Source organism: Nannobrachium achirus, assembly GCF_963921795.1.
Source record: "Nannobrachium achirus genome assembly, chromosome: 10".
Classification (NCBI taxonomy): domain Eukaryota; kingdom Metazoa; phylum Chordata; class Actinopteri; order Myctophiformes; family Myctophidae; genus Nannobrachium; species Nannobrachium achirus.
The window spans coordinates 12677500-12692424 of record NC_137819.1 but is presented as its reverse complement, the minus strand read 5'-3'; the positions used below and the strand labels follow the sequence as shown (position 1 = coordinate 12692424).

General features: G+C 42.7%; 1 protein-coding gene across 1 annotated transcript; it reads left to right on the top strand.

The window, feature by feature from the left end:
* The first annotated feature begins 873 nt into the window (after positions 1 to 873).
* chtopa (chromatin target of PRMT1a) lies at positions 874 to 13602 on the top strand. The gene is made up of 6 exons (XM_080734708.1): positions 874 to 1141; positions 2853 to 2939; positions 5281 to 5434; positions 6975 to 7149; positions 8797 to 8961; positions 11118 to 13602. The coding sequence occupies exons 2-6, from the start codon at positions 2875 to 2877 to the stop codon at positions 11345 to 11347; spliced, it is 789 nt and encodes a 262-aa protein (XP_080590834.1). The 5' UTR covers positions 874 to 1141; positions 2853 to 2874; the 3' UTR covers positions 11348 to 13602.
* The last annotated feature ends 1323 nt before the right edge of the window (positions 13603 to 14925 follow it).

The following is a 14925-nucleotide window of genomic DNA, read 5'->3' as shown; positions in this document are numbered from 1 at the left end:
GCCGTTCAATGTTATAGGATACATAAAGGTTTCCTGTGTAAATAGGCCGAAAGGCTTTCTTGACCCACAGTGTGAACTTTACTGTTATGAAACTGTAGGCTTTTCCTATGCAAACTTCTTATTAATAATTCAATCAATCAATCAATCAATCAATCATGAAACCCTTTCCTATGCAAACTTTTAATAGTCTGCAATCAATCAATCAATCAATCAATCAATCAATCATTAATCAATCAATCAAACAAACCACTGTGCTCAGGCTGTACTACATACTCCGGGACAGTAGGTGGCGAGTCTGGCATTTCATGGCAACTAAACTCAAAGAACAAACTAAAGATGGGATTTATGGTTCTTTGAATTGAACCGGATCTCTGAGATCCGTTCCTTTCAAAGAGCCGTTCAAAAGACTCATTTTAATAGGCGATCTACAAGCCGATCACAATGCGATCGCGTTGCGAGTCTTGCGACGCATTGTGAGCATGTAGATCGGCTATTTTCAAAAGATTTTTCTACATTTGATTTGATTAATTGGAAAACCTGTGAAATGGGACATTCTGCATAATGAATACTTTCTACTATTGGTACTTAAAGAACTTTTTATACCAATACTTTTGTACTTTTACTGAAGTACATTTTTAATTCTTCTACTTGTGGCAGAGTATTTCTACATTGCAGTATTGATACGTTTTACTTCAGTAAAGAACTTGAGTACTTTCCCCACCACTGTTCATTTAGAGAAAGGAACGGCTCCCTACTGCGAACCGGATCCCATCGTTCATTTCAAAGAGCCGTTCAAAAGACACGATTCGTCGGCGAACGTCCCACCTCTAGAACAAACGGCTCATCTCCATTTTCACTCCACCCACCCCCACACACACACAGCTGCACCATTTTACACTACACACACGCAACGACAACTCACTGTTACAACCATTATCCACTCATTTACACAAGCCACGCTCACACACCACCACTCAGAACACAGCGATCGAAAGAGAACCAAACAAACTACTAGAAGGAAGGCTGCTCAAGCTGGGCTCAACGCAAACCGCACTGACTGCACGCCTCACACAACAAGCAGCAGCTAGCCGGCTAATGCTACTGCTAGCTCCGGCTGTTCTGCTCTAAACCGTCTGTTATTGTGAGTATATTGTTATATGTGTATATAATGACCGTCAATGTACCGTGTGTTTACGTTTAAACGACGGTTATGTTCACTTTTACATGGGATTTGGCGTCGATGCGAGCTTTTAATGGGGATTTAAAACGCATAATGATGGCGGTGTTGGAGCATGAGTAGATATGGCCTCATTAGCATCGAATGACTGGCTCAATGTGGCCTTTAATCACACTCAGTGGTGGAAGAAGTACTCAAATGTTTTATTTAAAGGGGAGAACCACCCATTTTCAATATTAAATTAATAATTCATTAATTATTAATATACCTTTAAGTGGAAATAATAAGAAAAAAAACTACCTACTAGAACTGGAGGGTTTAGGCACAGTTTTACCGGGAAGCGCTCACTATCCCGACTATCCGCGAGGTTAGGTTTAAGGATGTAGGAACAATGAGACCATGGCACCTGCAAAAGTACATTAATTTAATGACATACTTTAAGATACTTCAATGGTTTCCTGTGTAAATAAGCCAAGTGCTTTCCTAGGATCTCTTTTTAGTTGACCTTGTACCAGTGAACTGTACCGTCATGAAACTGTACCCATTTCTATGAAAACTTCTAATAGTCTTCAATCAAAAGTCTTCAATCAAACATAGTTCAATTTAAAAAAATTAGTGGTTCTCCCCTTTAAGTGAAAGTAGCAATACCACAATATAGAAATACTCTGTTAGAGGCCTGTGTTCAAAATGTTAGTCAAGTACCAAAGGTAAAAGTACTCAAATGTTTGGATAATAGCAGCTACACCTACAAGCTCATGCGACACGTTGGGGTCCAGGGACTCTGGGTTCCTTGAAGGGGTACCAAATGACCCCTTACAAGTCTGCAATAGTTTAAAGTGCAGCTACTAGTAAAATAATAATGTAGTGCAACATCAACTGAACTTACTGAAGCCTTCAAAATAATTGATTGATTACTTACTACGAAATGACACGACACAATCATCATGTGATTGATAGATTATTTGGTATGGGAATGGCATAGACTGGCATGCACGCCGATACCAGTATTCTAGGCAGTATCAGTAGCCGGAACGACTCTACACTACAAGGCTTGAGTTTTCCTGAAACGGAAGCTTCTGTTAGGTGTTACCATTGACGCTAGCTAAAGGCTCTAGTCCGTTCCATTCAGTGTTGGCAGTCTTTCCAACATGCACAATAGCAGCACCTTGACTGTTTTTGATCTGAATAGAACACATTCCTTCATTAGGTGCCATTTGCAACACGTGAAGGAATTCACATTACACTGTTATGTCATGCCAGTGCAGATACCAAGAAAAGGGTCTTAACTTTTTCTTGTCAGGGACCCCCAGATTTATGTATTGGGCAGCAGACTTCTAATTGATTTTTTCTTCTTCTCCTCCTCACAAATAGCAGATCTAGATAAGCTTGTAGATCTATTTCTATATGACTATTTTCAATTAGCTGAAAAGATAATATATTATATTGAAATCGATCATGTTTTTTATTGATTTGAATAAATTACATTAATTGTTGCACCCTGTATAGTCTGCATTGTGATGATTTATCGGACAATATCCAGCTAATGTTGGCAACTAAAAAATAATACATCTATATGAATGACATGTCTTTCTATTAACACATTTAACTACTTTAACTATAGGAGGGTTTCTGCGTCGCTAACGTCATCCTCCTTCTGTGTTGCCTCTGTCCCCAGGAGTCCATCAACAGAAGCTAAAATGAGCGCCACCTCTTCTCAAAAAGTCGTGCTGAAAAGCACCACCAAGGTCTCCCTGAACGAGCGGTGAGGAGCTGCACCCTGTCAGCAACAGTTATTGGTCCAGATCTGTGAGGGGAGGGGCCAGTCGTTGGTTCTGAACTCGGCGCTGCCTGGCTGCGGAGAACCGGACCCGACATGGATGTGTTTCTGCCCAGGGGCTCTTTTATGTGTGCACTGCCCTACGCGGGCCGCCTGGCCACCGCCAGCGACGTAGCTAGTTTTCTAATGCTCAGAGCCACGGGCTTGCTTTGGTCAGACGTCCTGTGTGAGCAGTGCACACACGTTGTCATGAAAAGAGTTAAAAGGTGATGTTTGGTAAAACACAAGCAGTCCCTGAAGAGAGCAGGGGGGCACAGATTGCCCCTTTAAAAATGCCTTGGCACGTGCATTCCCTGCTTGTTGGCGGGACACGGTAATGCTCTTGAAAAATATGAGGAAACCTTGTGCCTCCAGATCCAATGAGCAAAGGTGCTTCTTTAAGAGTGCCGATCTCTCACCACTCTGAAATCCAAGGTTCAGCATGTGTCTCTCTACCCTCATCTCTCTCTCTCTCTCTCTCTCTCTCTCTCTCTCTCTACTGAAAGTCTCCTGCAGACTTGGCACCCAGTCCTAGCTTGGACGTGACCCACAGGCGACCCCCCCAACCTCTTTCACTCAACGATGCCACCTCCCAACCCCCTCCCTGTGTCGCACGGTCCGGGCTGTAAGTGGCTGGGAGGCCAAAAACCAAAGCTGCCTCTCTCGCCCGGGACAACCTTGCCCTGCCCAACCGAGCAGGGCGACTGGGTTTGTCTGTAAGTGGCTGAAAACACTCTCCTGTCCTCTACCACAGTGCTTCTCAAACCTTTAACATTTCAACACTTGACAGTGTACAAATGGAACAAAATAATAAACGTTATTTGTATAGCACCTTTCATGACATGAAATGCAGCTCAAAGCGCTTTACAGAGCAGAAAATGAAGCACAAGTGCTTGACAGAAAAAATAAGATTTCAATAAAGCAGAGAAATAAAAACATTTTAAGGACAGTGCAGACTTCAATAGCACAAGAAATTTAAAAAATCAGCTAAAGGCAAGAGTAAAGAATAGGTCTTGAGCTGTGCTTCAAAGCTATCCACAGAGGCTGCCTGTCTTAGGTATAGTTAGTAGGGTCTCAAACCAAGGTTCTGTGACCATCCTCTGGCAAGGATGTTTTGATGATTGATTTGACCTCTATGGACCCTTTATAAAAGATTTAGCTCCCAGGTCCCTCGCAAAAATCCCAGGCTTTTTTGCTAGAAGCCGCTAGAGTTGGTGTCCCATTAACTTTACATTACAGGGAAAAAAAGCAAAGAAAATATCTGTTTTAAGTAACATATGAGGGGTCAAACTAGGGGTTTCTCATGATTCGGAATCCATTAGAAGCATCTGTTTTGCACAAAAAACATTCCTTGGGCTAAAAAACGGCCAACAAGACTATGGTTTAGTGATGAAAAGTGATGAGTCATCACTTTTCACACTTCCATGGGGGCCGTTTTAGCCCAATGAATGTTTTTAATGCAAAACAAATGTTTGCAATGGATTTAGAATCATGAAAACCCCCTAGTTTGACCCATCATATGTTACTTAAAGCAGATACATTTTTTGCTTTTTTTCCCTGTAATGTAAAATTAATGGGACACCAACTCTAGCGGCTTCTAGCAAAAAAGCCTGGGATTTTTGCGAGGGACCTGGGAGCTAAATCTTTTATAAAGGGTCCATAGAGGTCAAATCAATGATCAAAACATCCTTGCCAGAGGATGGTCACAGAACCTTGGTTTGAGACCCTACTAAGTGGGAGTTTATTCCAAGCTGTCGGTCCGTAGAAGCAAAAAGCTGCTTCACCATATTTCTTTTGTCATATAACCCTTTAAACAAGTAAAATAATTGTGAAATCAATCCTAAAAACAACCAGGAGCCAGTGTAGCGACGCTGTAAGACTGGAGTAATATGTTCTCCCATTAGGGTTCACATGGTTCCATTTGTACACTGTCAGAGTTACAGACTTGTAAGGGTCAATTTAGACTCCCTGGAATCTACTTTGAGAACCACTGCTCTACCTCTCTCTCAAGCTGTCCTACAATCTTGTTTTTTTTGTTGTTTGACAAAAATATGCTGAATTACTGCTCAAAAAAAGGCATTTGGGATTGTCTGTATGATGCATTGAGAGGGGAAAACGTAGCGACAAACGGTGCCGACAAGGTGGGCCAATACAAGTCTTGCATTGCACACAGAGAGCCACCAACGTCCATGGTAAGCCAAATGACTTGATTTTGGAAACCTCCCTCCCTCCCTCTTCCTTCTCCCTCTCTCTCTCTCTCTCTCTCCCCCCTTCCCTCCCCCCGAAGCTTCACTAACATGCTGAAGAACAAGGCTCCGGTGACGGCGGTGAGCGTGCGCGCCACCATGCAGCAGCAGCACATGGCCAGCGCGCGCAACCGCCGCCTGGCCCAGCAGATGGAGAACAGACCCAGCGTGCAGGCAGCGCTGCACCACAAGCAGGTAGAGCAGGGCTTTTCAAAGTGGGTGTCGCCCCCGCAACGAGATCATTTGATAATATTTGGAATTTATTTGGACACTTGAATTTGATTTTAAACTTGAAGTACAAAGTTATTTTCAGTCAGTTCTAACCAAAATGGCTATTATCTCAACGTTTTCCTCGCAACATAATCGCAAAAATATCGTCTCTTTCAAGGTCTCCCAATTAAATGTGTAAATGGTAAATGGTGCATTTATATAGCGATTTTATCCAAAGCGCTTTACAGAGATTGTGCGCTACATTCACCCGTTCACGCGCACATTCATACACCGGTGGCGGAGGAAACCATGCAAGGCACCAACCAGCTCACAGGGAGCAATGTGGGGTTCAGAGTCTTGCCCAAGGACCCTTCGACATTAACTCAGGGGGAGCCCGGATTCGAACTGGGAACCCTTCGTGCTCTAATAACGGTTTCTCTACCCCTGAGCTATGCCGCCCCACTGTATGTGTATTAGTCCATGGACCCCAATACTATTCTGAGACCCGAATATGCAATGTACAATCCTTGATTCACATGGAACCAAAATGGACTCGTAATGTGTCAATCACCGTTTCCCAACCCAACCATTTTTATGGGTCACGGCTCGAGTAAAAATCCAATTTTCTTCTAAGAAATCCTATGAATGTAAGAAAGTGATCATTAAGAATAGCGAAAATACTAACAGATCAGCTGTTTTCATTAGTTTGGGTCTCCAATAAAACCCTAGATGTGGCATAGTTTTGCTTACTTTTTGAAATGTTCGTTTGGTATAATCCATGGCAAGGCTACAATTCTCTAGCATTTAACCCATTCAGAACGGGTACACATTTTGTGTATCGTTATTTTATGCTTTAACTATTGAAAAATAGCAGATATACAAGCTAACAGCGCGGCACCGCGCTGCGAGCTTGTAGATCTGCTATTTTTGAAAAATCGTGAAAATTAGAATTTTGACCCGATTCTATCGGTGTCTTTTGAATCCTTCTAAGGTTTTTTGGAAAAACCTATGTTTCGATGTCAGCAATCTGGCCAGCCATCGTCAAAGAAAAGGTCCTTTTCACTTAACTGGAGCTCAGTTAGTCTGTTCTTGAGAGACTACTATGTCAGTCTCTCAAATCTTTTTCATGTGAAGGACCCCCAAAATGATATGTATTTGGCCACGGACCCCCATCTCAAAATATCTAGTTCCAGGGACCACCAGAAGCAAAATTTGAGTTACGTGAGACGTTCGCTTTAAAAATACATATATTCAAAGATTTTCACACGTTTTCACGACTTTTCAAAAATAGCAGATCTACAAGCTCGCAGCGCGGCACTCGGTGCCGCACTGTGAGCTTGTATATCTGCTATTTTTCAACAGTTAAAGCATTCAATAATCCTAGGCCTAAAATGGGTTAAATAGTGATTGTGGAAACGGCCCGTTGTAAACCAATACCAGGCTTTCCTCCGAGGTGGAAAGCCTGGTGATGCGAGGTTAGCCTGGACCCAGCTGATGTAATGGTGTGACGGTGTTTGTATTCCAGTCTCTCAAACAGCGTCTGGGCAAGAGCAACATCCAGGCCCGTCTGGGCCGTCCCATGGGCTCTCTGATGAGAGGAGGAGTCAACATAGGAGCCAGAGGAGGCATGAGGGGCCTGCGAGGAGGCCTGAGGGGACGCATCCGAGGAGGAGCCATGAGAGGAGCGCTCTCTCTGAGAGGTGAGCACACAGGAGACCCGCAGGACTGCTGCTACTGTATGCATCTCTGAGATGGTGTCAGTGGTTGAAGAAGTAGACATATATATGTTATATATGTTATGTTTCTTTTACTTGAGAGAAAGTAGCAAATCCATGATATAAAAATTAAGGCTGGCACTTTAACAAATTAATTAATTACAGAAAATTAACGCAATAAAACATTTTAATCGTGCACCATAGAAACCTTCTCACTGGAGCACCAGCCAACAGTAGGCGTGGGGCGGTATCGACATTTTGTTACCGCGATTACCGTCTTCCCATTTACCGCCGGTATTGCGGTAATTACCGCACCCCCTTATCTATTAATTAAGGTTCGGCGATAAGCCAAACTATTGCAATCATATTCCCAAAAGTCGCCTCTCCACAGCCTGACTGCCCGAGTTATACTTCTCCATACAGCACAGCGAGTCTGGCTTTGAAAGGAGCAGATCTACAAGCTCACAACACATCGCATCCGCGACGCGTTCTGAGCTTTTAGATCTGCACTGTCGGGTTTCCATAGTAACGTAGGCTAGCTACTTGGGCTTTTCAGACAAAACAGCTGTGTGAACAAACCAGAAGAGGACGGGTAGTCAGATCGTGTACAGTGATTCTGTAAACTCACGTCACGTCTCAACTCTCACATCGCAGTGATTGAGTGCTGCTATATACAGGTTTTAGTTACAAGACTTGACAGAAAAGGTTATAAAATCGCCAACACGCCGCCGGACGGGGCACAATGCGCGTCGCGGTGGAAAAAGTAAAATAGTTTCATTTTCGGTTTTAGTCCACGCGGCCCGCGCTCCGCCAGTAATCCGTATGAATAAAAAAGAAACTGACAACACAAGGTATGTATTAACATCCTTGTGTTGTCTGGATTACAGAGAAAGTTTACGCTGCTCTGTACTCCTCTACGCGGCTGCTGTGCTGCCCTGTCTGTGCAGGTCTGTGTGTCTGAGTGACGTATGTGGCTTCCAAACATGTGGTACACGGCCCAGAGCAAAGCGGCATGGAGCGCATGCAGTCCTTGCTTCTCCCCTGTTTTAAAACTCGCTTGTTTTCCAATAAAAATAGACTTTTTTTTTTTGTCTTTTTTTACCGCGGTAAGCACACGCGGTACGGCGGTTACCGTCCCCAACCCTAGCCAACAGTCAACAAACCCCAGTGCAGACCGCTTATTTCCTCGGCCCAGTGGATGGGAAACTTGTGAAAAACTCACTTGTATACTAAAATTTGTTTTAATTGAATTAAAGCTGCTTCTAAGGTCAAATATTTGTGATTAAACATGCAATTGCAATTTTAATTGAGTCCCAGCCCTAATAAAAATACTACTCTGTTAAAAGTAAAAGGCCTGTAATTTCTTCTTTCATAAAGACGTGCCAGATCGCTCCCTCTTCCCAGCGCCCGAGCATCTTGCTGCCCTGGGTGCTTCAAGTAGACAATAGTTAACCTTTTGGAGAGGGACTGGTGCTTTTATTTATCCTCCTGGCTGGCTGTGTGTGACGACCCAAAATTGAACCTTCAGCGTAACAATGACCGGTCCCTGTTTGCCGATGCTAATAACGGCAGATGACCATATATTTCAGTCCGTATAATGACTGTGTGTGTCTCTCTCTTCTCTCTCTCCAGGGAAGCGGCTGGCCACGGGGGTCCAGATGCATCAAGGTCGTGGGGGTCCGGGGCGCGGCGGTCTGCGTAGAGGCATGAGGGGACAGAGAGGAGGTGGGGGTCCTGGCCGTGGAGGACCCCTCAGAGGAGGAGGAGGAGGAGGAGGGAGAGGTGTTGGAGCCAGAGGTGAGACGATGGCACTGCTTTAATGAGATTCTGATGCTGATTTAGAACAGTGGTTCTCAACCGGGGCGTCCCCACGTGTCAATTTAACCCAGGGGTTGCCCTACAGGTAGATCATGAGCTACCAGTAGATCACAAAGGCTGTGCAGGTAGACCACATGACATGCCCCCTGAAAAAATCGCATCACCCCTCATTTTGACATCTTTTAACCCATTTAGGCCTAGAATTATTGACTGCTTTAACAATTGAAAAATTGCAGATATACAAGCTCACAGCGCGGCACCGAGTGCCGCGCTGCGAGCTTGTAGATCTGCTATTTTTTTTAAATCATGAAAATTTGAATTTTGGCCCGATTCTACAAGTGTCTTTTGAAAAACCCATGTTTCTATGTCAGCAATCTGGCCAGCCATCGTCAAAGAAAAGGTCCTTTTCACTTAAATGGAGCTCAGTTAGTCTGTTCTTGAGACTACTATGTTAGTGGTTCTCAAACCTTTTCATGTGAAGGACCCCCAAAATGATATTTATTTGGCCATGGACCTGCATCTCAAAATATTTAGTTCAGGGACCACCCAGAAGCAAAATCTTTGTTACAAACGTTCGCTTTGAAAATACATATAGTCAAAGATTTGCACACGTTTTCACGACTTTTTCAAAAATAGCAGATCTACAAGCTCGCAGCGCGGCACTCGATGCTGCGCTGTGAGCTTGTATATCTGCTATTTTTCACTGGTTAAAGCATTCAATAATTCTAGGCCTACATTTAATTAAGGTGACTAGATTGATTAACATCAAGAAGGGCCTGTCAGCTTCCTCCATGGCTTCTAAAGTACGCAAACCCACCCAATGCAATGATTTGTTTTCAAGAGTCTGTAGCAACCTGAAAACCTACCACTTCTGTACATAATGGGATGAAGACATTTCCACCCATTTCCCATTTCATGTGTGTTTATCTTATAGTGTAAGATATGTAACTAGTGCCGCTATTCCAAAGCCCTCTCATACTATATAAACTGGTCCAACATTGGCAAATTGTCAAATAATATAAGGGGCATAAAGTGTAAAAATAGACAATCTATAAGTCTAACATCTGTGGAACTAAGTCAAACTAAATGCAATCCCTGAACTCATACAAGTCCAAGTGCTTGTTAGAGTGGGGGGTCCCCAGTTCAAATATGATTATCTTGGGGGGTCGCGGACTGAAAAGGTTGAGAACCACTGATTTAGAGTATAGTTTCTCAACGTGTGGTCGAGAGACCCCCACCAACATTTTAAATAAATGAGGGTGGCATATCAATACAAATGCATATAATTTTGGGGGTCCTTGACATGACAAAAATGTGAGCACCACTGATATAGCAACATAGGTTTTTACAGAAAACCTTTAGGAATTCCAAAACGTTATTTTTCTAGAACTGGCCTTCTCAGTGTCTTTGTACACAAGCCAAGCCCCGAGGGTCCCATGACCAAGAATCAATAGGTGTGATCAAAAGACTTCATTCAACACAGAGGAAACAGTAATTTCTTTCTTAAGTGCATGCATAGGAGTCAGACATTGAAATGGAATGAATAACGTCCCTCCACTCCATAGTATGGTCAGTCCATAGTCTGCATACAGCACAAAGCTGCTAGGAGCATCACAGAAAAAGTGAAACCAAGCGCCACTTGTCCAACGGACGATTCCATTTATAATGAACTTGTCTGGAAGGGTTTATTAATTGTCCCGGACAACTGGACAAGCTTTAATGTCAAGCCCTGCAGGCCTACCGATGTCTCTGGTTGACATTGGCACATTTCACTCAGTTTTTTTTCATATCACTCATGTCACTTTGTCTGCTGACCTCACTCAGCAACAAAATAACAATACAATAAACTAAAATTAAAATAAAACAATTCACAGGAGGCAAGCAGTGATCACCCCATGATGTGCACTGCAATGTAGTTTCAAATGCACTACATTGCAGATGCTTTTTTGAGAGTAAAAAACTAAAAAAGAAGAGAAGACTTGCATGACATGCATGATCTGGGCAGATTGCCCCAAGAAATGTGTCAATGTGAACCAGAGACATCGGTACATACAATCATGACATGTTAGGTCAGCGTATGACCGTCCAATAATTGCCTTAAAATAATCCCTGTTTGTTTTTTCCCCCCCGTTTAGGAGGTGGTCGCGGAGGTCTGCGAGGCGGGCGGGGTGGCTTCCCGGGCCGAGGCGGACGCGGTGTGGGTCGTGGAGGCGGGCGTGGCGGACGAGGAGGACCGGGTCGCCCCGTGGTGACCCGAGAGCAGCTGGACAACCAGCTGGACGCATACATGTCCAAGACCAAGGGCCACCTGGACGCTGAGCTGGACGCTTACATGGCCCAGGCAGACCCCGACGCCATGGAGTAGAGACACCACATATCCCCCCCTACTCCCCTCCGCTTAGATGAAGCTCTGGCAAAGGGAAGCGGATAGTTTAGTTTATTTTATTAAAGGACAGTGCCACCCAGTTTCAACCATATCTTAATATAGTGTTTCTCAAACGTTTGGAATTTCAAGGTCAACTCTGACAGTGTACAAATGGAACCAAATTTGGTTCCATTTGTACACTGTCAGTCACAGACCTAAACAAGGAATCCACAGAGTCCCTGGAATCCACTATCTTGATATAATTGGTCCATTATTATAAGAAGCCACCATTTCTGTCTACGCCGTCTTCAGAGGAGGGCGGTGTACCGTTCCGAAACGAGTGACATCGTCGGCAAGACGGGTTTTGGCAACTTAAAACGAGATTTCAAACTTAGAGCAAATTCAAAATCGGCCTGCTCTTTGATGAGACTACGGGGGAAAGCTGCAGTGGTTGTCATGGACTTAAGGACATGGCATGTCTTCAAAGCAGCTCATCAAATCCTTGGTTCGTTCTGGTTCAATCTGGTGGAAACCCAAGCCGGTTCGCAAGAACAAACCAGGGTTCCAAGAAGGTTGAACGGCACGGGCTCTTGAACCAAGGTTCTTTTGGTGGAAAAGGCCCGAGAGTGAGTAGACAGAAATGGTGCAATCTTACAATTGGCATTTGTGTAGAGACCATTTATATGAAGATGAGGTTGAAAATGGGTGACGTGCCCCTTTAAAAAAAATATGCACTCACACACACAGTCACTACGCAAACGTGTCCAAGATAACTAGGGGATATTAGGATGAAAACTTGACGCCTGCTTCACAGTAGAGCCCGCCCGGTATACCAGTCTGGCAGAAGATGTACCGGCCATTACTTTATTATTTTTATGACCTTGTTATATTCCAATTTGTATCCACTTTCAACCTGGAGTTGAAAGTGGAGCCTTTTGTTGCATGGAAATGTTTCGTTTTCCAAAAGAAAAAAGGAAAAAAAAGCCAATCTATAAGCTGCTACGCTGCACAACTAGATTTGTCGATTTGTCTGTTTTTGAAAGTGGTTAAAATTGTGGCAAACTTAAAATCCCACAAACACTCAAGTCGTCGTGTCTTACGAGTGACCCCTGTGAAAGCTCAATGCAGCCTTATTCTTTTTTCCACCCTTTTTTAAAAACACAAGCTGTAAACAGACTGTCAGTGAAATCATTGCTAATCGCAGGTCCAGGACACTGGTTCTCAAAGTGCGGTCCTGGGGCCCTTGAAGGGGTTCCAGGAGGCCCCCCTCCCATGGCGATATGATTGATATTTAGGAACCAAATGGACCTTATTGGGTCTTTAACACTGACAGTGTACAAGTGGAGCCGTTTGGTTCCATTTGTACACTGTCTGTGTTGATTTAAGCACCGAGTGTGGATTAGGGGTCCCAGAGATCAAAACTAATGATAATAGCTGTCAAACAGGGGGGTCCTTGAAATAAAAAATATAAAAAAAAAGGTTTGAGAAACACTGGTCTATGTATGACTCCCCGAAATCCGGATCTCCAATCGTTCACAAAAACCCTTCCAAGGTCGGGGCTGGAGTCCAGGTGGACTGACCCACACATGGAGGTCAGATACGGGGGACACGTCAGCTTTGAAGCCTGAACGACAGAACGTGTGGTTTTGTGAAGAAGCTACAAACTCGACGCTGGCCTCGTCTAAACTGTGATTGTTGCAGCAGTCAGACGTTGCGTTTCTCGGAGGACAGCTCTCTCTCGCTCTCTCTTTCCACAAGCCTTCAAACTGATGAACTTTTATCCTCCCGAAAAAAAAAGGCTCTTCCCGTGTTTATTTTTATAGGTTGTGAAAGGGGGACGGTTTATGAAGATCCAAATGGTTTTTGTGTGATTGTTTTAATGCTCGGCGGCGCGTTTTCATGGTTCACCTGTTTTAATCCAACGTGTCAAAAAAGAAACAACCTTTTTTTTACCCTATTTTTCTTTGTTGTTGCGATTGTATCGCTATCCGTTTTAACCATCCTTACTTTGACAGCCGTGTAAATTATTTGTTTAAAAAAAATGTACCGATGAAGGTCCATGGGAGTCTTTAATCCAAATTCAAAGTCTTGTTTTCTTTTCTCTCTATTTAAATATTTTGAATTTCAAAGTTTAGGTCTCAGTAATGTTTGAATTTCCATATCTTCTACCTGTTTGCTTTCTCTCTGGATGAGATGTTGATTAGTGACATGTACTGAGAAACCTGTTCATGTTCCATGTAACTGTACTGTACCAAGTAAAATAGGTTTTAAAGAAAAAGTGACAGATTTGGCATTTCTCCTTTTCTTCCTGACAGTTAATGTGCTGCAGATATCCATTGACATTTTTTTACATATCATATTTTAGATTGTAATTAGAGAAAAGAAAAGATGAGTGTTAAAATGTTTCCATAATACTGCTTTCTATTGTTTTACGATTTTAGTATTTTGATTTCAGTGGGTTGGGGCATGCGTACAAGTGGCTAAATGTCTTTTTAGACAATAAGCCGTCTTTGTTACTACATCGGCCCCCATAAGTCACATCTGCCCATGAAAGATTGCGGTGCATTTTGGGAACGGGCTTATTTTGTCTAAAAAACATATTTAGCCACTTGCATGCATGCCCCCAACCTGTGGGCGTGCATGCAAATCAAAATCGTTAAAATCACTAAAATGATAGAATTAAATGAAAACATTTGAACACTCTTCTTTTATCTAATGACTATCTCAAATATTTAGATATAATTGTAATGGATGCAGAAGTGTTAATTCAGTATAGCCTTGTGCAGGCCTTTGTGCCATTCAGTCAGGTTGGCACACGTTTACTGTAATGATCCAAGTAGTGATGCTTAGGGCTGTCACGATTATGTCATTTTACATGATTGTCACTCAAATAATTGCGATTGACGATTTATGTGTGTTTTTGTCGCTGACAATTACATTTCTGTTTGGCGTTTAGGCTTTGCACATGGCAGATATGACACTTAACATAAATATACAAAGAAATGACTGACAACTTTATACTTTAAAAAGAACATTGGTTGTGGAAATGGACGATTGTTGTGAGCTTGTAGATCTGCTATTTCCACTATTTTGATTTTGATTATATATATATATATTTTTTTTCAACATGGAAAAGATTATGACAAAATAATTGCGATTATGTCAAGTAATTGCGATTAGACGATCATGTAATAATTGTGACAGGCCTATTTGTGCTTAAATACTTTCATGTGAAGGACCCCCACATTGATAAGTAACTAACTGTCATGTGAAGCTCAACCAATACTCAAGCTAGCACCACTCAAATGTGTTTCCATCAATTTCCAATGGCAGCGGAAAAGTTTAACTAGTGAATTTTGAATTTTTGTGTCATACAGGTCATGAATATCAAGAGTCCATATTTCAGAATATTACAATATTACATGAGACCACTCAAAACAAGGATTTATAATAGAGAAATGTCAACCTTCTGAAATCAGAGTTGCTTGAAGACTAGTGGGAAGTTTCAGTTATGATTTGGGGTGCTGTATCTGCAATGCTTTTTTACACAATATTCTATTTTCTTAAGATGGATCTCA